The sequence below is a fragment of the Thermobia domestica genome, chromosome 3 (assembly GCF_964235325.1).
Source record: "Thermobia domestica chromosome 3, izTheDome1.hap1.1, whole genome shotgun sequence".
Classification (NCBI taxonomy): domain Eukaryota; kingdom Metazoa; phylum Arthropoda; class Insecta; order Zygentoma; family Lepismatidae; genus Thermobia; species Thermobia domestica.
In genome coordinates this window covers 72,086,995-72,110,811 of record NC_137456.1, presented here as the reverse complement: position 1 = coordinate 72,110,811, position 23,817 = coordinate 72,086,995, and the positions used below count along the sequence as shown (strand labels likewise).

General features: G+C 34.6%; 1 protein-coding gene across 2 annotated transcripts in view; it reads right to left on the bottom strand.

The window, feature by feature from the left end:
* Window positions 1-23,488, bottom strand: part of LOC145680503 (uncharacterized) — a 184,621-nt gene extending 161,133 nt beyond the window's left edge. Inside the window, exon 1 of one of the 2 annotated variants that reach the window (XM_081751094.1) lies at window positions 23,040-23,488. Coding sequence is in view for 1 of the 2 variants with exons in the window: in XM_081751092.1 (XP_081607218.1) it covers window positions 4,204-4,312 (109 nt within the window). In the remaining variant the exon portion in view is untranslated. Of the gene's footprint in view, window positions 1-4,203; window positions 4,600-23,039 lie in introns of those variants that run through there. The other variant, XM_081751092.1, reaches the window with a different exon arrangement.
* Window positions 23,489-23,817: the final 329 nt, after the last annotated feature.

The window sequence follows — 23,817 nt, the reverse complement described above, 5'->3', positions numbered from 1 at the left end:
CCTCACTCTCTTGGAGACTCGAAAGAAATTTAAAGAAAAAACTGAATATAGATTAAAAATAAATAAAATAAAAGTTGCATTATTTTGGAGGCTCCCAAAGAAATTTAAAAGAACAAGTTCTGATATAGATTAAAAATAAAGTAAGCGTTTCACTTTCTTGGGAGCCCCAAGAAAATCAAAGAAAAAAGTTGAATGTAGGTGAAAATTAATAAAATAAAAGTTTCACTTTCTTGGGGCCCCAAAGAAGTTTAAAGGAAAAAATGTATGTGGATTAGAATATGAATAAAATAAAAGTTTCATTTTGTTTAATAACCTCAGAGAAATTTAAAGGTAAAAGCTGTGTAGATTAAAATATAATAAAAGGAAGTCAAAGTGTATTGTGTTGTTTACATTCTAAGGTCTTATGATGCAAGTAATGGGGCCCCATCTGCTAACCTGCCTCCTAAAACATCACTGTTTATTTATTTATTTATTTATTTATTTATTTATTTATTTATTTATTTATTCACATATCAGTTTAAGAGAAGGATAGAAAGAAGGGATGAACGTAATGCTTTATTAGGGTACAAGCATTCTGTTGCTAACAGAAATCTCTTTGATGCAGACTCTATAGTCGCAGATTCACTTGCTTTTCTTCTGTCTTTTTCTTTTGTCCTTTATAAGTCGAATTTTCAGCGAGCGAAAACCTTTTGCTTAGTTGGTTTCCCCATTTCTGCTCTTGTCTTTTGGCGTATGAATTTACATTTCAGCCCACAAATTTAGAGTGAAGAAAATGTTCAATAAGAAAACAAATGTTCAAATATTCCAAATACTTCAGCATTATATTTAATTCAACTCCTGACTGTTCTCATGTGGAACAGTTGTCACAAATCATTCGATTTGTTGACGTACAACGTGATTCTGTTCAAGTTTGGGAAGCATTTATTGGTTTTATCTCTGTCAAAAGAAAGACTGCTGAGAGTATTTCTGCTGAAATACTGAAGTAACTACAACGTGATAGGCTTGATATTAAGATTGCAGAGGCCAATCTTGTGATAAAATCAGCCTACAATGACCAGGCAATATTCTGGAGTTCAAACTTTGATACGGAATATAAGTCCTTTGGCGATTTTCGTTCCTTGTAACAATAATTCATTGAACCTTGTGGCTTACATGCTACTTTCTAGTCAATTGGATGAAGTAATTAATCTGTTGGAAGATCTGCGTGACACTTCGACTGAAACGCTTGATACTAGAGGAGATGCTGGTCTTCTTCTTGCAGCATCCAGTCATTTAACTTCATCGCTTTACTATATTTCTGATCTGCAGATCTCTCATATATTGATCGGATCCAAAAATGCCTTCAATCTCAGGATATGTGTTTCAATCAAACTCTTGTTCACTTACAGAGCCTGGTTGACAATATTGATACCTGGAGACTTGAGGTGGGCAAAGAAATCATATCTGTATCTGAAGGAAGTTGCAGGGCATGGAACATAACTGTGAATACACACAGGAGAAAGAAATGCATGCCTGGAAAAGCAAAGCATGAACCCCTGACTGTACAGGCCAAAGTGAAGCGCTCTATCAATGAAATTCTAGGTGAGATGAGACATCAAATGTATGATCATTTTACTCAGATGCATGACTTCAACGACAGATTTGGATTCCTGTGTTCTATGGCCAACTTTGTGCAGCAGCTAGATGATGAGAGCAAGGAAAGGCTAAAAGCATATTGCTATGATTTGGCTTTGTTCTACCCGAATGACCTGGATGGCTTAGAATTATTTCAGGGTTGTAAGGATATAATCCCTTCACTAAGGTGTGCTCAGAAAGCTAAAGAACAGTTTGACTTTTCCCCACAAGGCATCCTGAAATATGTATCTTCAATGGAGCTTGAAATTTACTAAAGTTTGCCAACCGCTCTTCAGATTTTGATAACACTGCACGTATCTGTCGCATCGTGTGAAAGGTCTTTCAGCAAAATGAAACTGATAAAATCATACTTGCGTCCCACAATGAGTCAAGAAAGATTCACGAATCTGGACATTCTTTCTATCGAAAATGAACTAGCATCCACTTTGGATTTTGATAATATAGTTGATACTTCCGCTGCTCCTAAAGCAAGGAAGGTATCATTCTGAATGTTGGTGGAACACAGGCTAATATGGTAGTGGAACTACTGTCGAAAGTAGTTTCATGTTTCAAGTAAAGGCAATAAAAATACAAAAGTACGAAAAGAGTAATAAAAAGCTGTCAAAATCTGTCAATTGACTGGTGATAGGTGGTAATGAAAAGTAGGATGGTATAACCCGTAGTAGAATTCTGTGCTTACATAGTTAATCTATAATATATCCCACATTATTCAATACATTCAGAATTTTTTTGTTATAATATATTCTAATACTATGTTAGTAAAAGAGAATGAAAATAGTCATAAGTGACAGAATATAAACATGACTGAATTATTCAATACAAAATAATATAATTATAAAACAAGTGTGAAATCTGGAAACAATAGTAAAATAGACAAGCAGGATTGAAATATTCTAGTGCTTAACTATTCATTGATACTTCGGCAAAAGTAGTGGGACTAAATAGATCGTACATTATCACTGGAGAGAAACCTAGTGAAAGATAAATGAAGAAGACACGCAGGAGAAAAATCTATTCTAGCCATTATTTACTGATAGTTCAATAATAAAAAAAAAGTGTTTAAGTATTGTGTATGATCACTGGAGAAGAACCTAATGTTAAAGTGAATGGGTCTAATTGTAGAAGAAAAATCTAATAGAATAAAACCCATGTAGCGCAAATTCAGACAGGGAGGAACTATGAATAAACTGACATATGAGAAATTGCACAGGAGAAACACCAAAGGCGAGAACCGAACAAAGAATTCTAGAAAACATAGAGCTTACATTTAGAAATCGCATCAATTATATTATTATTTGCAATTTTTGCAATATCAGCTCATTGTTACATTTTGTAGGTAAATTTGTCTCTAAATGTATTATCAGGAGCACTACTTCCACTATTCCATCTAATTACAGTACGCGTTGATACTAGGATAGTATAGGTGTAGGATAAATTCTGGATTCTTGATTGTTAAGTTTTGTTTGTTCTTAAGATTATGTTATTTCTGTCGTGGGTTGTACTTTCTGTTACACTTGTATCCCTAATCCCTTTTCTATCGTCTCCTTCGTTTAAAAATGAATAAAAAAGAAAACAATATGCAATGATAGTCCTGGTTCAATTTTTTTAGATACCAGCCTGAAGGCGGTTCTAAGTATTAAAAAAAAACAGACAGGGATGCTGAATGCCACCCCATTTGTTTAATATATATATATATATATATATATATATATATATATATATATATATATATATATATATATATATATATATATATATATATATATATATATATATCAGATTAAAATGATCTAAACACACACACCAAAGGGAAAGGGGGAGGAGTAAACAGAAAAAAATGATTATGTAAATGAATGTCAAAAATAGAAGTATATAAATTACGATTGTTCGAAAAGGGGCCCCGATCTACTTCACTGGCCCGGGCCCCAGTTTGCCTTACGCCGCCACTGTACTATGCTAAACATTTCAGTAGTAGTTTGAAGTAGTTTTGCTCCAAAACTTCTGAACTCAACACATTTTTACACTTTCTTGATAAAACTATAGGCCTACTTGTTTAACAGGGAAATGATTGATTGATGTAGCATTAACATTTGATTATATGTTTCATTTATACCCATTCCCATACGAAAACAACCTAGTTTTATCATTTTTTTCTGAACATATAGGTGTAAGTATTTTACAGACAAAATAATATCCGTTCAATACTACATAGACGTAGTGGGTCCCCCAAAAAGCTTGGACCCCCAACAAAAATTTCTGGGTGTGTGTCTGGAGACGAGATATCACTTTCACACCTTCTCGAAACGAGACAGGCTCATGACCAATAAATAAATCAGTGGCACAGTGGTAGAGTACCGACTTGTGATAACGAAATGTTCGTGGAGACTTTTACATGCAATCGAGTAGGACAACACAATAGTGAGAGGGCATTATCTACTTCAATTTTGGTCTAGAATCCGAACACAACCACATGCAAACAGAAAATTGATAAACATCTTCACAACAAAAATCTCAAAATAAAAATTTTTATTGTTATAATTTTTTTAATAGTTAAAAATTTACACTTACCAGTCTCAGTAGATTCATGCTTAGAATAAATTTTGGAAAAATGTTCACGAAACATGTTACCACAAAAACGACATTTGCAACAACACCAACATAAATCATTATGGCTCATTCCTTCTTTAGCTGACAGTCACAATTAACACACTCCCAGTACAACTTTAAATAACTCATCATATAAATGAATAATTGGACTTTTTATACTATTTAAAATAAAATTAAAAATATGTTAGAATAGTACAGACCACCAAACTATAGAAGCTGTATCACGTTTCACGAGTGAACTATTACACATAAACAGAAAATACAAACAATGGAGCATATTGAGAGAGGAAGTGTCGTCAGACCAGTGGCCTGTATGGCAAACAGGAAATTGGACTCCGAACTATGCAAGAACCACATCCATCCTGTGCAATACTTCCCTGTTGAATGTTATAACATAACACAATCTCCCTGCTCCAGTCACAGAAGCAATGTTGTCACGTTCTTAATTGAGGTTCTATTGACTCTTTTGTTATGTTAACTGTAGGTAATTGAAAATACATTTTAAGAGCAAGAGTTGGATACTCTCCTTACCTTTTTTCTCTGTAAATTGTTCGAACATCAATTCTCTAAGTACGCAAATAACTACTGCCACTTCAAGCTTATTCGATTACAACAAAATAAATATGACAACCTCAAGTTTATTTGGTTCTTGATCAGAACAAAGAACTATCACCACCTCAATTTTGTTCAACCTCATTATCACAAAATAACATTCACCATCTGATGTATATTCAGTTTCTAATCAATATGGTAATTATCACAGTCTCAAGGGTATTAAATTCCTTATTAGAAGAAAATAGCTATCACCACCTCAATTTTATTCGACTCCTTACTATAAAATAATTATCACCATCTGAAGTTTGAGCTCATTCATAGCTAAGCGGCTAACATAGCCCTATGAGTCTCTAGCGTGGGAGACTGGGTTCGATTCTCAGAGGGAACTTATGTGGTTCGGATTTCACGTTAAGCCAGGGGCGGATCCAGGATGGACTTCTGGGGAAGGGGCGGTGGGTTGTAATACTGCTACTTAAAGCTACTTTTAAGAGCTTCAATCTCTGGAATGGGTTTTATTTATATATAAAACAAGAAAGTTTCCTCTTCTGGGGGATGCGATCGAGGTCCCCCCCCCTTGGATCTGCCCTGCATTAAGCTGTACGTTCACGTCTCAAATAGCTTCGCTACTGAAAGGAACGTTAAACTCAAAAGCTAATCTAATATAATATAAGCATCCGAAACTTATTCGATTTCTTATCGGCAGAAAATGACTATCACGATCTCAAACTTTTATTCGACTCAGTATCAGAATAAAATAACTATCACCACCTAAAGCGTATTTGATTCCTCATTAGAATACATTACCTATTACTACCTCAATATTATTCTTACCACACAAAATAAAGACCGCCACCTATGTTTATTCAGTTCTATGAAAGAATAAAAATAAGTATCACCACTTGAAGCTTATTCAGTTCTTTATTAGAATTAATATATATATATATATATATATATATATATATATATATATATATATATATATATATATATATATATATATATATATATATATATATATATATATATATATATATATATATATTTATATATATTACCACTTCAATTGCATTTGATTTCTTGTTATCATTAATCGTGATTAATAATGACTTCAGAGTTGTGTCTAATACCTTTACTGGTATTTGGGAAATATCCATATTAAGTATTAAATCAACGCTAAATATGCCATCTATTAGAAAGTGAAGTAAGCTTGAGGTACCGTAGTGAATGTTATGTTGGAATAATCAATTAAAAAAAGAAATAAAAGAGGAAAACTAGTCCTACTTTGACATTTAAAGGGTATACAATATTTCGTAAAGCTTGTCAGCATCGAACCAAATAAGTTTATAAAGGAAGACATCCTGTTTACTTTGCTTCTTTTTGTGTTTTTTGAAAATCCTGTTGATACTTTCTTGGAGAAACAATACTCAGGAAGATAAGTGAGGGAGAGACAAATGGAGAGATGGAGAGCTTTATTCATTTGATAATTTATTTCAAATTACTTTTCATTCACGGATTCTTTCCGGGAAGACAGAATCAAAATGTTAAGAGGCTGCATTAGGACAGTACTTGGTGCCAAGGATGTCACTTTGGTCAAGAGTAACATGTAGTCGCAATTTTATTTATCTTAGCTCCAAGGGAGGCAGCGGTTAGTTAAACACCGGGAGTTAGGCTGGGGGGGGGGGACACAAAGACTTTCCGAAAGTATGCTTGGGAATGAGAAATACTGCTTTCCCTTGAAAGGATTCAACCGATGTGTCGCGACACACTGATATGTCAAGCAGTTCCCTAAGGTGTGTAGCAAAATTTTAGAATTTAAAAATCATGAAAAATTTAATAATAATTAGTTGAAATTGAGACAGACTACCACACCTCCAGCTGTAGGAATAATGCTCAGTGCTATATAGTCATTATAAAACTAATTGGTTTCTCTATTATAATAGATATTATTATTATTATTATTATTATTATTATTATTATTATTATTATTATTATTATTATTATTATTATTATTATTATTATTATTATTATTATTATTATTAAAACTAACTCTATGGCCTATGGAACCCGGAGGTTCAATGCTGCGTTCACAAAAGTTCTCCACTGACTTCTATCCTTAGCTAACTGCATCCAGTTTCTACTTTGTATTCCAATCTCTGCGAGATCCATCTTAATATTGTCCTCCCATCTGCGCCTGAACTTCCTAATTGTCATTTTTCGATTGGTCTTCCAGTCAAGACTTTGAAAGCGTTTCTACTTTCTTCCATTCTAGCTACATGACCTGCCCATCTAAGCCTCCTAGACTTGACGACCCTAACAATGTTGGGTAAACCGTATAAACTATGTAGTTCCTCGTTATGAAGTTTCCGCCATTCCCCATTCTCGTTCCTCTTGGGTCCGAATATTCTTCTCAGGATCCTGTTCTCAAATACTTTCAGTCTATGTTCTTCCCTCAGAGTAAGCGACCATGTTTCGCAAACATACAGAACAACAGGCATGATTATCGTTTTATATATTTTAAGCTTCAAATTCCTCGACAAAATTCGCGACGACAAGATATTTTGAACCGAATGGTAACACGAATTCCCTGCTTTTAGTCGACATTTAATTTCTTCGTGAATATGATTTTCCTCTGTTAATATTGATCCTTGATATATGAAACTATCCACTTTATCAAAAGTATTATTTAATATTTTAATGCATCCATAATTTGCTGTATTACAGTCCCGAAGCACTTTCATGTATTTAATTTTCTCTGCATTTACTTCTAAACCCATGTCCCTGCAAGCGTGTAATAAGATCTCTGCATTTCTTTCTATTGTTCTCCTATCATCCCCTATTAAATTTACATCATCAGCATATGCCATAACCTGGTAAATACCGTTCAACTTTAGGCCCTGGTTGCTATCTTTGATTTTCCTTATAGCGTATTCCAGAACAAAGTTAAATAATAATGGCGACAACGCATCTCCTTGTTCTGAGCTTCCTCGTGGCTAAGCGGTTAGCGTACGCGCCTTTGGCGTGGGAGACTCGGGTTCGATTCCCGGTGGGAGCTCATGTGGTTCGGATTCCACGTTAATCAGTAGGTCCACGTCTCATATAGCCTCGCTGCTGAAAGGGACACTAAACTAAAATCAACTCAACTCATCTCCTTGTTTCAGGCCATTTTCGACGTGAAAGCTCGTGGACAAAAATTTTCCTACCCGGACTCTACTTTGGGATTCATTTAAACATATCTTAATTAATCTAATTAGCTTTCTCGGTATTCGAAGTTCTGTAAGAACGTTGTATAATGTTTCTCTCCTAACTGAGTCGTACGCCTTTCTAAAATCAATAAATAGTTGATGTAACGGGATATTGTATTCCCACTTTTTTTTTCGAGTACTTGGCGAATGGTAAATATTTGGCCGATAGTTCATTGATTTCGTCTAAATCCGCACTAATAATTTCCAATAATGTCATCTGCGTATGGGGTCAAAATCTCTGGTCAGTCAAGAAAGGTTGAGAATCACTGATCTAGAGGAAGATTTTTGCTTTTAACGAAACATAGTACATGGATTTATTGACTTTAGTCGATCATCGTTCGCATTCATGTGGCAGACAAACATTTTTAAAAAAGAATCAACAAACATGAGGAGACATTTTAAAAAGAAGTTAAATAATTGAACTTAATCATAAAACTTTCTATTTGCTACTTAAAGAGGTAGTCCCTTTTGTCTGTTTTAGTGTGAAACAAAATTAGACGTATACTTACATCATCAAACGATACTACCTGCTCATCAACGCCTTTTTATGTCCCTTTTACTGAAATATTCGTACACGCAAAACTTAATCCGTTAGAAAATATAACAAATCAAATAAACTAACAGTCAAGGTTATATCAAGTCTAAATCTACTAAATAAGGGAAAAATAAAAAGGAAAAAAGGAAAACGAAGATGTGTATGGTTCTACAATATTAATGTTTAACGAAATGTCCTCAGATGAAACATATATGAACCCGATAAATCTTATTTAGATGAACAAAATGATATACATAATGTTAAAAACTCTTGCATAGCTTTCGAGAAAATTAAAAAAAAAAAACTTCTTACAAGTAAACTTTGCAACGTCAAAATCCACTTTGTCGACCAAACTTGGCAGCAAAGTGGGAAACGAGCCTAAGCAAAATTTAAAGTGCTTCCGTCCATAAAGAAGAGCGCAATGACCCAAAACCTGATTGATCAGAATAAGCCGGAACAATGTGTTTCAAGTCTGAAAATTGCAATGTATTTGTAAAACGGATAAAGGGGTGGAAAACAAAACCACATTAATAGATACCGGGAGAAAGCGGACATCTATTACAGGGCAGGCTTGTCATGGCCGCTATCATGAAGTCGGCCATCTTGTACCTCGCTCAATTATTTTAAATAGGAAGGGAGTCATGTAATATATCAAACTGGGCTAGAATTTTAAGAGAAATAAATTTGGGATGTCTATGTTGTCACACGTTTATACAGAGTGGCCCAAAAGTAGGTATACAGTACCGTACTGATCACTGCATTTTATATGATTTCTTATTGTTATCCATCAGGTGGACTTACTTTCTTTATTATTTGTTCTTAATGTGTTTTTACTTATATCTTAAGTATGGAACAGCCAAAGAAAATAAACCCATAAACTAGAATGTTATACTTGATCACTGTGTGGGTGTATACCTACTTTTGGGCCACCTTGTATTTGTAGAACACAAATAGTCTACAATACCGTGTGATTGCCCACAATGCTGGTTATCCAATGATGATTGGTGATGGTGGCGCGGTATCTCTTAAGATGAGTACTTATCAAAATTAGTCGGATATAAAGCGAACAACCTTCTACATTTATTGTTCATCTTTACCTATCGAAGACATACATACTCAGGGGTGTAGCCAGCACGTTTGTCTAGGAGGGGCCCGTCGTTTTCGAGGGGGGCAGCTACAATGTACAAAGCCAAAAAAAAAAGTGTTACAGCTAGTGGTTTTGAGGCCTGAAAAACTGGAAACTGGAAACCGGAAAATTAAAAACACTGTTTTTTTTCTTATTCTCCAAAAGCAAAATTGTGTACCAGGTAGTATTTATTATGCTTAACCAAGAACTACTGTCCCGGACCAAACGTTATACTTTTGTGCATAACAATTTCAATTTAAGCCCTTGTACACAGAATCTCTCGACATAAGACTGATTTAGATGTCAAAGCAATTTGATACATCCCTGTTTTAAAAGTAACTTCAGTGATCACGTTTTCGTTCACGATACAAATTCTCGTATTGGCATAGATTGACAATTATTTTAAAATAGACCTATATAAAATATTTTCATCCTTCATATTGAACATGACCCGCACAGAACTACTAGATCAATCAATTGTAACTGATGTGGTAGCAATCTGTGCCTTTTTGTCGTTCCCACACGGAAGAGATACCACACTATTTTTTGATTGGTAAGGATCGGTAAATAATTTACCGTAAATTACTAATTTTATGTAAACTTTGTTATTTTTAAATGACTGAAGCGAGGTAATCTTACGTTGATGTTCTAAAAGCTAGTGATTTGGGGGGTACAGAGAATTTTTGGGGATGCCTGGGCCCGATGTCCCCCCTGTGGCTACTCTCCTGCACAATCTCATAATGTTTAAATTCGGTAGTAAAATAAAGACATAATTAACTAAAAATAATCTCGCTCCAAAAGAATAAAAAATAAACTGAATTTGGGTTAGGAGTTTACATTTTTGTTCATTTTCACATTTGGGTAAACATTATGGAAGAAATAAAAAGAGAGAAAGAGACAGAGAAAGAAAGAAAATATTTTCGCTAGACGATTCTCTTACTTCCGCTAAATCTCGTGACATAAAAATTACTTTGGAAAATTTGTCGCTAAAACTTTTCTTTGGTTAGAAAACACAAGTCTTCCACTTGAAGCCTTTAGTGCCCTCACATGATTTTTTTTTTTAATCACTATGCTTCGTTTTCTTTCTTTTGCGTAATTCATGGCCGGAACACATTCATGTTTTGTGAGGAAAAACACGACAGCTGGAAAGAAACACACTCAAACAAACACACACAAGTATATATTACACATGTAGACAGAGTTATGTGAACTCTGGCAAAGTCAAGGACATATTTTCATATTGTTTAAAGCTTGAGTATCTTAGTGACTAATTAACTATTTTGTATAATTACTACTTTGTGCAATTGACAAGCTCTTTATAAATATAATTTTGTTCTTTTTTTTTAAGTAGACTACGTGGCCTTCAGTATAGAGATGCGACCCCGCCCACAGCTCTAGCAAATGAGCATAATTATATTTGGTAAGTCTAGAGCCCATTCGGTTTATCTTGACTTCCTGAAAATATTGTTTCAGAAATGAATGAACAAATCCATTGATTTACTATCACTGGATCTCAGACACTGGAGCCCATGAACTTGCCATTTTATACGTACAAATATTTTATTATTATTATTATTATTATTATTATTATTATTATTATTATTATTATTATTATTATTATTATTATTATTATTATTATTATTATTTTAAAAGTTAAAGAAACTTCCACAAAAAATTGTATACTATATATTTAAACTTAAAAAAGTACCCACCTCAGGTTACAAACTTAATTCGTTCCGTAATACTATACATGAACCGAAATGTTCGTGAACCGATTACCATTAAAATTCATGCACACACAATTAATCTGTTCTACAATTAATCAGAAACACTGTACTGTGTTATTTTTTTTTTACATTATGTTTCTGTTAAGAAGAATATACATAGAATGAAAGTAACTTTATCCTTTTTTTAAAAGACAAATGAGTAGAACTAGAAATTTTAGGTGCTGCACCTTAGTACTTTTTTGCTATCAAAATGTCCATATCAATTTGTCTTTCAAAGAATATGTTAAATAAAGACTCCTAACTATCTTTTGATTGCACTTTTTGCATAATTTTGCACCTTTTAGCAATGTCATCACCTCTGTGAAATTGTTTTTAAAAAACTGGGCTGCTTTTGAGCGTTTTATTCCTACAATAATCAAATAAGGAATCCCGAGAGTGTGTGGTATAACATTACTTTTGCTTCAGTGCAGTTCTGTTAGGCGAAAGTCACTGAATGGAAAAGATACATCAGACTGTCCAATCATGGCTGTCCCTAATCAATATTGTTGAGTACATCTGCACATACAAATATCTACTTAGTGACTAATAGGTTGATTTGGACTTTAACGTCGTGTTTAGATACACTGAATTAGCAAAACTCACAGGATACCCATCTAATAGCCAATTTGCACCGACGGCGTGCAACTGAGTCTGCAAGTCCCTGGTACACTTTATAGAGGCAGTTGAGAGAACACAGTCTGCAGCGCGGCTGCCAATTGTGGCCTGTTTGTGGGTCAAGGAAACAGTGCACGGAGCCAGAGTTTAACGGCACTCCAAATATACTCCATGTGGTTCTTATCAGGGCTCCAAGGTGGCCTGTTCAGTCGTTGAAACTTCCCTGCATGCTTTTCGAACTATTCACGAACGAAATTGGAGTGAAGTGATGACGCATTGTCCTGTCGAAAGACAGCAATGTCATTAGTGTTTTGAAAAGCCACAAAAGCGTAGAGATGGTCTCCGAGCAGCTGACGATACCACGAATCAGTTAACGTATCTTGCAGAACAAGCAAGGGGCCCATTCCATCCAAGGAAACGGCACCCCACACTATGACTGATATCGCACCGCCTTGGACACGCCCATTTGTATAAAGCACATCTTTCTTACCAAATAGTGCTCCAGTACAACCATCTAAACATTTTGGTTCCCTTCCTCCTCCCTTATAAAGTTTTCTGGAAGAAAGACTCTGGTTGTAATTCGATGTCATTTCAATAAAGTTCTGCATTTCAAGATTGAGCAATACATAAAATATGCATACATTTTTTACAATAGAGAAAAATAATGGAAATTTATGAAATGACTCTAATTATACCGTATTAATAGCGAGCAAAACAAATCATCCATAGATGATACATCTCATTATGATAAACAAAGATATGAGTGAGTGTAAACCCTCATGAGTAGTTTTCGAGAAAATCAGCAAACTAATTGTTCTAAAAATTAGAAGTGATGTTGTACAATAATATCCAAGTCATCTATTAAGATGAAACTGATTCTGAAGAATATACCAAACAAGCGTTTTATTACGACTTACTCTGCCAGGACAGAGTGTATATAGTATGGTTAATGAGAAAGAGCCCAAAATTATGATCAACTTTACTTTTTGATTAAACTGTAATATTGTCTAATGATGAGACACATGCCAATCAAGGGAGAAGATCGAGTTGATCAAAATGCCGTACTTGAAAGTAAATTCTGAATGTGTTGTATACGGGAAAATCGAGAAGAAAACGGATTTGTATGGCTTTAAAAAGTAGGTTTTGGTAGCCAATCTGCACGTCATACAAACCAAACTTCTTCACGTGGCACTACTATTTATTATTACAAGCTATAGATGTTGCTGTTATGAGAAATCAAATGCAGTCTGTTACTTTAACGTTATGTATTTTTCATATACAGTGCACAGATTAATCATAAAATATCTATTACAACAGAATAAAATTTATTGAAACCGGAAGTGCTAGTAGATTTGTATAATTTTCAAAGTTAGCAGAAATATTAGAGTGGAGATGGAATATGATCTTGAGACTCTTAATTAATTGCAGAAAACCGCTGCAGGCTATCTATTACAGTTTAATTTCTATAGTGATTAACATTAAAACCGGAAGCGGTTGACTAGTCACTTGAGACTTGAATAGAGGGTTAAGGGGGAAGATGGTGCCTATTCTTAGAACGCTAAATCGGTTTTAAAAACGCTTCTCACTATCTCTTTACATTTTTGATTTATGCAAATATCTATTGATATCGGAAGTTCTAGTGAATATAACCGTAAGAAACCGGAAGTTCTATCACTTCCGGTTGTAGTAGAGACTTAAGGATGGAGATGAAATATATTCTTAATCGATTGCAGGAAAGCGTTCCGTTTTTTGTTTTATAGTAATCGTTAAAACCGGAAGTGGTAGATTTACTAGTACTTTTGGTTTGAATATCACCTCCATCAACAAATCCGATTTCTAAATTTTTACTCTCCACCAGAGGTGCACCCACGGTGTGGAAGCACTGGATCCGGACCTCCTTCCCTCCACAACTTCCTAACTCAACATAATTTGCATACTTTCTAAATAAACCTATAACTTATATATTACTTGTTTAACAACAAAATAATTGATGTAGCATGAAAATTTGATTTTGCACTTCATCTGTACTCTTTCTCTTTTAAAAACAATTTAGTTCTAGGAATGCGCACGAGACAAGATTTGTGGTTGTCTCGACTCGAAAATGTGCTGTAAAAGTGATGTCTCGACTCGAATTTTGTCAGGAAAATCCTGTCTCGACTCGTCTCGTGCGCATCCCTATTTATCTGAAAATATAGATGAAAGTATTTTACAATTACTTATCGTCTTTTCGGGTGCGGAATAATATCCGTTCATTACTACATATACGTAATGGCTTGTAGTGTTCGGCCCTTCCTATCATAACAAAAATTTCTGGAAGCGCGCCTGCTCTCCATATTGTGCCTAACAGTGATGACAATCCAATTAATAGTTCTTAAGATTGTCTCCCGGAGTGCACGGACATACATTTTTGTCTCCTAGATGGAAGACTTGAGTAAATACAACGAATTGTAGGTAGAAAACTAAATTCCTTAAAAGGTAAAACGTACTGCTTTCAGTATACTCATTAAGAAAGGTGTAGATGATTAAGGGTGTGCATTCGTTGGATTGAAAGGGTAAATAATTCTATTTGTTTTGTACTGTATACAATCGTAAAGAAATACTTCAATTTACTGTAAAGACCTTATGAATGTCATTACCAACTCTTCCTTGTTTTGACGCAACTCTTGGCTGAGTCAAATAAAAGCTGTGCACAATAAAGTGATAATTAGTAAGAGACAAATGTAGGTTAAGCCAAGTGCATTTTGACAGTTATCAAAATTAAGAAGGAAAAAGCAATGCACTGCGGCTGCTTCAAATTAAGGTTACTGTCTATATGCTGCATGTGCTGTTATAATCTAGTAAACATTGCGGGCAGAGCGTGAGGTTTTTCCTTCGCACAACACGCAATGCATGCTATTACGAGCAGTAGATTTCTACAAATGAAACTACTGTACTACCATCTAGTGGACAGTTTACAAAATACATGTATGTATGATTAAAGCAGCAGTCATAAACCTTTTTTTTCTCTCTCTCTCTCTTTTCATTCTGTATCTTCTCGGTTATGATTACCTTTTAGAATTACTAAAATGTCTCTACATAGGCACAATTGTAGAGGCAGATAGCATTTTTATTTTTTAACTTAACACTTTGCTATGTTATCTGTGTAAAACTCACATCAGAAACCGGTACATACTGAAATGTACTCAGGTAAAGCATAAATGAAATTAAAGTGCCTATCGCGCACACAAACATATACTGTCCTTGTATTTTCGTTTATGTTTAATGTTTAATTTATTGTGTGTTTGTGTAAACAGTGATTGAATTGGAAGGGTATAAGGCGGAATGGCATACCAATAAAAAAAATTACTACACTAAGATGCAAAAATGTATTAGCTTCAAAATAAGTTCTAATATGTTTGTGGGATTACAGTCTAGAGTTCCCTTCGAACACCGAGGCTATATAAGACATAGACCCACAGTTTAATGTTGAATCCGAACCACTGTAATGCAAATTTCAAAGTTCCCTACCAGAAATCGTACCCAGGATGTCATTCGCCACTAGACCAGCAGGGAAGACACCTCTAATATGCTTAAGTATAACTGTTCTGACAGGTCTATGCATACAAAGAATCCGGAGGGTGGGTGCACGATGGCTTAGTGGTAAAGCGCTCATCTCTGGTGCAGAGGGTACCAGGCCATATGAGTTTGTTGTGAAAAACATCGTGTCCGTGGGTTTTCACGAGGTTTTCTCATTTCCTTTTACATTCTCATTCCCTTAATTCCTTCACAATCATTCATTTTCATTAATCATAAGCCTCTTTTAGTCTCAAGGACATAGTCATCTGACGTAATTTCATTTCATTTTCACGAACAAACATGTAGCAGTTTACATCCAGTTCGATTACTGTGTGTAAACTTCCCAAGGACGGTGTACCGAGTGGTATGGTCCAAGATATGAGGCTCGTATTATTAAGCTGATAACCGTAAGATTTGTCTGTAGTGAGGTAGAGTCTCGCTTAAAGCATGCGTATTATGAATGCGTCTTTTGACTATTAATTTCCTAATAATCATTCATTTCTTATCGTCTCCTTTACTCTAAAGGACAGAACCATGGAACGTAAATTTCAGAAATACAATAGCAAAGGGCATCTAAAAGAATACTATGTGTATACGTTAGCTCAAAAGCTACTGAGAGCTATCCCCGCTGATCTCGTGGCTAAGGTGTGTGCGTTTGGTGCAAGTGGTCCCGGGTTGGATTCCCATTGAGAGAATACAAAAATTTAATTTCATGATCACTGAGTTTCATTAATCATCCTGGTAGGTGGGGTACCTGGTTTGATTTTCCGGTTCGGACTATTTAACACGAAGGCCGCCACTCCGTTGGTATTTTCAGTCAGTTTTTAGTGGCAGTGACGATGAGTACTGAACAACGTCTAACACGTGAACTATTATTGAGTTCAAACTCGGGCATAACGTTGCGGCAGTAGTCCAAAACATTTGCCATGTGAAAGAGGAGAGTCCAGCGAACCACAGGACAGCAACTCGTTGGTTCCAGAAATTTCGTGCAAGTTGTGTCAAAGATCAGCCAAGATCCGACCGCGCCAGGGTAACAGATTCTGCAGTCATACAACTTGCCATTGATGAAAATCCTTGCGCGACCACACGACGATTGTCAAAGCAACTAGGCATATTCCAGTCTACTGTTGTGTGATACCTTCATATACTCGGGAAAAACCTCAGGAGCTACCGCATTGTGCCAGATGAGTTGACACCAGGTGAGGCCAAGAGGAGAATGGATGTGCTTACAACTGCTGTGATGTGCGTTTCCTCAAACGGGTTATCACATGCGATGTAAAGTGGGTGTCTTACCGAAATCTGACTGTGCAAAAACAGGGTTGTCAAAAAAAAAAAATTGCATTGGTGTACCGAAAGTGCGAATGCTGCAACAGGATAACGCAAAAAATCACTCGGCTGAAAAAACGCAACAAACAATTCATGAACTTTATGGCATCCAACTGACGCCATATCCAGCACATATAGTCTTGACGTTGTTCCTTCTGATTTCTACTTGTTTCGGCCTATGGCACACTTCCTGAAATCACAATGTTTCACTAACCAGTAGGAGATTGAAACAACAGTGATTGACTTCTTTGCCTCTAAGGACAAGACTTGGTATCTACGTGTAATCGGAGAATTGGCACAAAGGTGGCAGTAGACAGTTCAACACAGGGGAATATACTTTAAATGTTAGCCTGCTTCCCTTGTGCTGTAATAAATACATGTATGTTGTGAACCAAAATATTGCAAGACATATGACTTATCCTTGTATATATAAAACAAAAACGATTGGATACCGAAAATTGTTCTAAGAGTGCATCTTGCGTTCCAAAAATAGGTACCATTTTTCTCTTAACCCTGTGTCCAAACAGGAAGTGGCAGTTATCAACACTTCTGGTTTTAACGTTGACCACTATACAGTAAAAACGGTAATAGATAGCAGGAAGCGGTCTTCAGTAATCAATCAACTGTCCCACTCCACTCTAATATCTCTACTAAATCCGGAAGTGGTAGAAATCTAGTACCACTTCCGGTTTCAATATTATTTAAATACTTGAGAAAATATTAATAAACATTAGGTTTGAATTCAAATTCAAATTAAGGTCTGAATTCATTCCCTTATTTTTTGACCGACTTCAACCTTAAGAATGAACTTAAGCCTCAAACAAAAGACACGTATTTCATTTTATAAGGAAGTTATCGTGTAAAAGACAGGCACAGCAAATCCGTTTTCGTCCTACATGATGAATTTTAGTAGATTGCTTCAAAAGTAATATAATTTTAAGTTTTGCTGCTAAGGATAAGCATAACTCACTTTCTAAGAAGAGTTGGAGATCAGTTAACAATCCAATGGGAAACGTAGAAGCCAAACAAAATAAAACAAACAAGAATCCAATGGCTCGTAAACACGTTAATTTCAATAATGTCATGATTCTTATTGTCCATTATTCTCAGATTCTAATTTTTTTTTTCAGTTTTGATAAATCTCGACTTGAGAAGTGTTATTTATGTTAAAATTTGGTTAATTCTTCTCACGGGAGGAAATAACTCCTATGAAGTTGGACAAGTCTATCGCTTTCAAGTACGAAAAAGATATTTAACTATGTCTTGGCCAAGTGTGGTAAAAGTCATTTGGATGCGAATTCTGAATACTGATTGCAAGGAATGTTAATAATTGTGTACGTCGTTTAAGGATATACCTGCTGTTAAATCTTCAGATGTAGGTTGCGAGGAATAATTTTTAGCTGTTTCGAGTTTGAAAAAAAAAAAAAAAAAATGGTTCAACAGTGATCTTAGAAAATTCATTGCCAGGGGTGAAGTAAGACTTTTGACTAACATTTTTCATCAAACCGGAAGAATCTTTCTTTCTAAAACTTAAATGTTTATATGAAATGAGTATAAATCTTTCGTTTCGGATGAAAGAAAATGGTTAAAGTACACCTCACGTACAGGAAACTTAGAGTCGACTTAAAGAATACCCATTTCGAGAGGTGGTTGTTGATATTGGCTATATCGAATGAAAATACATGCCCCATCTATGATACTATTTTCACAAACAAAAAACTAATTTGATTAGGCCCTGACTTTAATAATAGTCATTTAAGAACGAATTCGGGAAATCTCATTTTGAAGAAGGAGGGTTTCCTACAGGGGCCGATCTAGAAGGTGGAAAAACTGGGGGAAACAAGCAGGACCCAGATTATGATAGGTATGTCATGGATTTACTATGAACTTTAAAAAAAAGATATAAATAATAGTTTAAATTACTTTTATCACTCAAAAAAAAAAAAAAAAAAACTGGAGGGGATCTAAGCCCCACAGGCTAGATCCACCATTGGTTTCCTAATGATTTCCATGGTCGGTATGAGGTGAAATTACTGTCTGCTACGAGAAAGTGATTTAAACAAAACTCATTTCTAGAAAAGTATAATAAACAAAAATATCTAAATGTTGAAAGAGTCCAGAGATATCTTAAACCAGGGATGCAAATAACCGCTCGCCCACTCGCCCCGCGGTGCGGGCGAGCTTTAAAACAGTAAAAACTGTAAAAGTCACAATTGGGATGTGGAATGTGGGCTAGTAGCATTTTTCATGGGCTAATAAAATTTTGTTACTTATTTGCATCCCTATCTTAAACATACTCTAGTATTTGCTTGCCAGTTTCATTTATGTGTAACAAGCAAAATGGTTCTAAATGTCGAAAAAAAATACTTTTATACACGAAAAACCGAAATGGGAACCTCGACAACTTATTTCGTTGTTGTATCTAATTATTTCATGGTAGGAAAATCACTCTTCCAAAAACTACTTCACTCGAAGAAATAGAAAAAAGATGTCAAGTGAATTCATAAGGACTGTAGGCGCCATGTCCCTTGGTACGTACTTTCCTTTGATCGAGAAACTTACCTTACAACATACTTATGCAAAATTTATTTGGAATTAATTTTCGAATTTAACCGATAAACAAAACGCAAAATTAATATACAAAAGCTTCATTTTGTTTAGTGAAGCAGTGCTCTCATTAACAACCGTACTTCTCCTGTTACACTGCATTGTTACCAAACAATGATATCAAGACAAAGACTTTGTCAACGTTTCATTGTAATTTTAATTTTAAAAAACAGTTTAGTGTCTTCGAAAGATGGTTTTTCTCCAAAAATGAGTTACATGGTTGGTAGGAACTATGAAACGTGTAATACTCGAATTATGTTTGACGAATCACTGTGACTACTCGTAACTGATAGAGTGCTTCATTTGATTTCAACATATGACTATCTCCTCAAGTAGAAAAGTAAGTGATATAATTTATACTTTTACTTCGAAAATTGTATAATTATAGTTATGTAGGCAGATCTAAAATGCTCAATCAATCAACTATAGGATTAGGCTTTAAAACCAGCTTACAACCCCCCATCCCCCCAAAAAACTAAATAATAAACATCACTTCTTTATTTCTAAATCAGCTAAAGAAGAAAAGAAAAAGAGGTGTAAAAGAAAATGAGCTATTTTACTTTATTTTTAAATCACAAAAGCATTAAACAAGCGGAATTAGAATAATTTTGTACGTATAAGGGGATAAATGTATTAATCTATTAAGTTTTTTTCTCTCCCTCCCTTCTCTAATGTTCGTTCTTCACATCCTGTCAATGTGTTTTATCGGTGTTCTCTGTCCTCCCACATTTTCTTTCCAGGAATTCTTTATTTCATTCATATTAAGTAATCATTCTTTATGTTTATCCTGAAGGGTATGTCCGTAGGACGTAACCCCAAAAGTGAAGAAAATTTGGAACTGATTGATTCTTGTTACGACAAAAGGTTCTTGCATATTGTATGGTGACTCGAGAGTAAAAATGGTGGAAACTTTAACCCTCGTAAGCAAATTGTGAGCTTCTTCATTAAAATTTTAATGAATAATTGACAAATTTAATGTTCTAGCATCATATAATTGTCAATTTACAATGAAGCTTAACTAGATGCTTTGTAATTTAGCAACGTATTTTTTTTCTTTTTGCCTCAGAAATAAGAATTTTGTCACTGCCCTCTGTATATTATCATTATTATTATTATTATTATTATTATTATTATTATTATTATTATTATTATTATTATTATTATTATTATTATTCACGTTTATTGTCTATATTATTAGCTCTAGAAACAAAATTGATTTCAATATTTACATAAACAATGTTAACTTACAAAATACTATGTCATATCACTATAATAAAATAGCTGCATAAATGTTATGAAAGGAAATACTAGGGTAGTCTAAATTTCTGTCTCTCCGAATAACGCCAATTAAAAAAAAAAATAATAAGTATCAACTTCTAGAAGAAAGCTAATACACAATACAGTACAATAAACAAGCACTATAAGATTTAACAAATCCTTTCATAGCCGAGATTTTTTAAAGGCATAATTAAATCGTACAATGAATGAAAAAAATTTCATTTAAATACTGAAGGAAATTATATCAAGTATTCGGGGGAATTCAGCAATATTTGAAAATTGTTCGGCCTCGAAATTTTGATGGTTTTTTTTTTTTCGATTCAATCTTCTTGTCAATTTGAAGCTCTCCCTGCTAGTCTAGTGGCTAGCGTGCTCATCTTCGGTGCACAGGGTCTTGAATTCGATTTTTCAGTGGAAGAGCACTGAACGAAGTACGGTGGTTCGAGTTCCATCTTAAACTGTAAGTCCACGTCTTATGTACCCTTTGAGCTGAAAAACGGATGTTAAATTTTAACAAGCACACAAGTCAGATGAAATTTTGAAAAATGAAATTGAGGTAACCAGCAAAAACTTAGGCAAATCATTTTCAAAATTTCTTTATAAAATTTTCGATGAAACAAATTTAGTAGAAACTTACAAAATATTTTCTTTGTAAGGAAAAGTAAAAGTGAATACCCATAAGCTGGTTTTCCAAATAGTAAAATATTTCTTTTCAGGCGGTGGCTATGTGACGATAATCGTTCAAACTTTCTCTAGCTGGTAGAATCTTAGACGTTACGAGATATGGCTTACTTTGGAATCGTACATTTCATGTCAATATAAACTAAGGTAAAGAAAAAAAAATCAGATCGCCACCCCAGTATGACTTTCTGGTGCAGAAGCGGTAATTTTTTGAGCAAAAAAGAAATAAAGAAAGAAACATAACAAGAGAAAAAGGGAAAAAGAAAAAAGACTGAAAAACACTATACTTCTAGTTATCTTAGTGTAAAAAGTATACAAAGAGTTGGTGGGAAGATAAATGGTGAGGACAGATTAGTTTCGCATATATATTTATTTTATTTAAAGTAATCAATTTGAACTTCAAAATTGGAAAAAAAAATGTCAAGGCTTAAACCTGCAATAAACACTCATTATCAGAGTCAATTACATTAATTCCGTCTCGAAATAAGTGGTAGATAATCTATTAGTTGCTGGATGCGGAATATGTGTACGGAAATCCATTTCGGAGGCAGTCACATATCTAAAAAAAATTTACTGGCTGCCGAAAGCGTAAACAGTCACTGTTCATGTAGTCACTGCCTCTTTTTTTAAATGTCACATATTGTATGTCATCGTCATTATCAAAATTAATAAAAATAATGTCAAACATAATGGAAAAACAATGTTGCACCTGTAACTTCTATAACATCTGAAGCTTCACAAAGCTAGGTATTTCTGAAAAGTTCATATATTGTCTAGCTGTCTATAATAGCTCTTCAGAAATCAAACGCAATTTCTAAAAACAGTATTATTGCATTAAGTTTGTTAGCACAGGCGACTCGTGGAGGAAGTCACATCGGTGAGGTGACCAGACGTCTCGTTTTACCCGGAACAGTCCCTTTTTTTCAACCGTTGTCCCGTTTGTTTTTTTCTAATTCTCAAACGGAACACCTAAATGTTCTGTTTTTAAATAAACAAAGTGACCCGTAAGTGTTATTCAAAATATAAATGATCAAAGCAAATTCTACCTCTTTCGTTAGAAAATAATTTTATAACATAGAGCTATTTTACGTACCAACACTCACTGTGAATTTTAGGTCGAGTCTGGAACTTCTGAATGCTTTACTTGTGTATTTTGTAACTTGAAAACACTACTAGTGCCCTAAATACACTCTGGGAATTAGAAGTTTACTCCCTTCCCAATTCATATGTGTCCCGGTTTTGCAAATTAAAATTCTAGTCGCCTTACAAATAGGTAAAAAAAAAAAAAAAAAAAAAAAATAGTTTCAAACTAAGGGAAGTTACTTAATGTATTATTTGTTGTGTACAAGAATTAGTATCTTACATTAGGTAAAGTTTCGTTCTCTTAGTTCGAAGTGATACTGATGAGACTTTCCTCACGAGTCGCCTCTGTTTGTTAGTTATGCTAGTGCCCAAACAAAAACAAAATTTATCCTCTTAATAAACAACATCATCATTATTTACATCCTTACCTTAATTTAGAAATTTCTTGTTCCTTGTTATTTTCACATGCCTGGATCTTGAAAATCTACATTTTTTTCAAATGTTCACAAACTGACGAATCCAAACTTTATCACTGAACTCTGTCAAAACCATATTTCTGTCACAATTTTAAAAAAAGAAATCAAATTCAGTTACGTAAATTATCAATGTATGCGAAGTTCTTACTCAAATAGATGGGACGTTCAACTCGACAAGCTCGAAACGTTCACAGTAGCGCCACTGCAACTAGCCACTGATTTTAGACGAATGAATTGCTTCCTCTTGACAATCTGTGGCAGCGGTAGTTTATGACGGAGAGGAAAAAAGAAGAAGAGGAGGAGAAAGAAAACAGTAGGAATTGACTGTGGAGCAAACATACATGAACGACGAAAAATCTAAAACAATTTACGATCTTTGTGCAAGTCTCCGGAACACCATGTTTATAGTACAGAAACCTCATTTTCTTTCCCTCCCCCCACTTTTGCTTCTACTTTTAGTGAAATGCTCTCTTGTCTCTCTCGAACCAAAACGGATCTTCACTTCAGCGGTTGTATACTGTGAGCAACCACGTTTGAAAAAAGGTGACCTTTTCTTCTATTGTGACAAACAAGAAAAAATAGTGCTAAAATATCACAAATTCCCTTTAGTACATTTCCGGTGAATTGATTGGTAGCTGATCTATTCTTTTTGTTATGGTTCTTTAATGAGATTGTAAAATGCAGTTCACTGCTGCAAAAATACTTATTTTGCTTCAGGTTGATGGCCAAG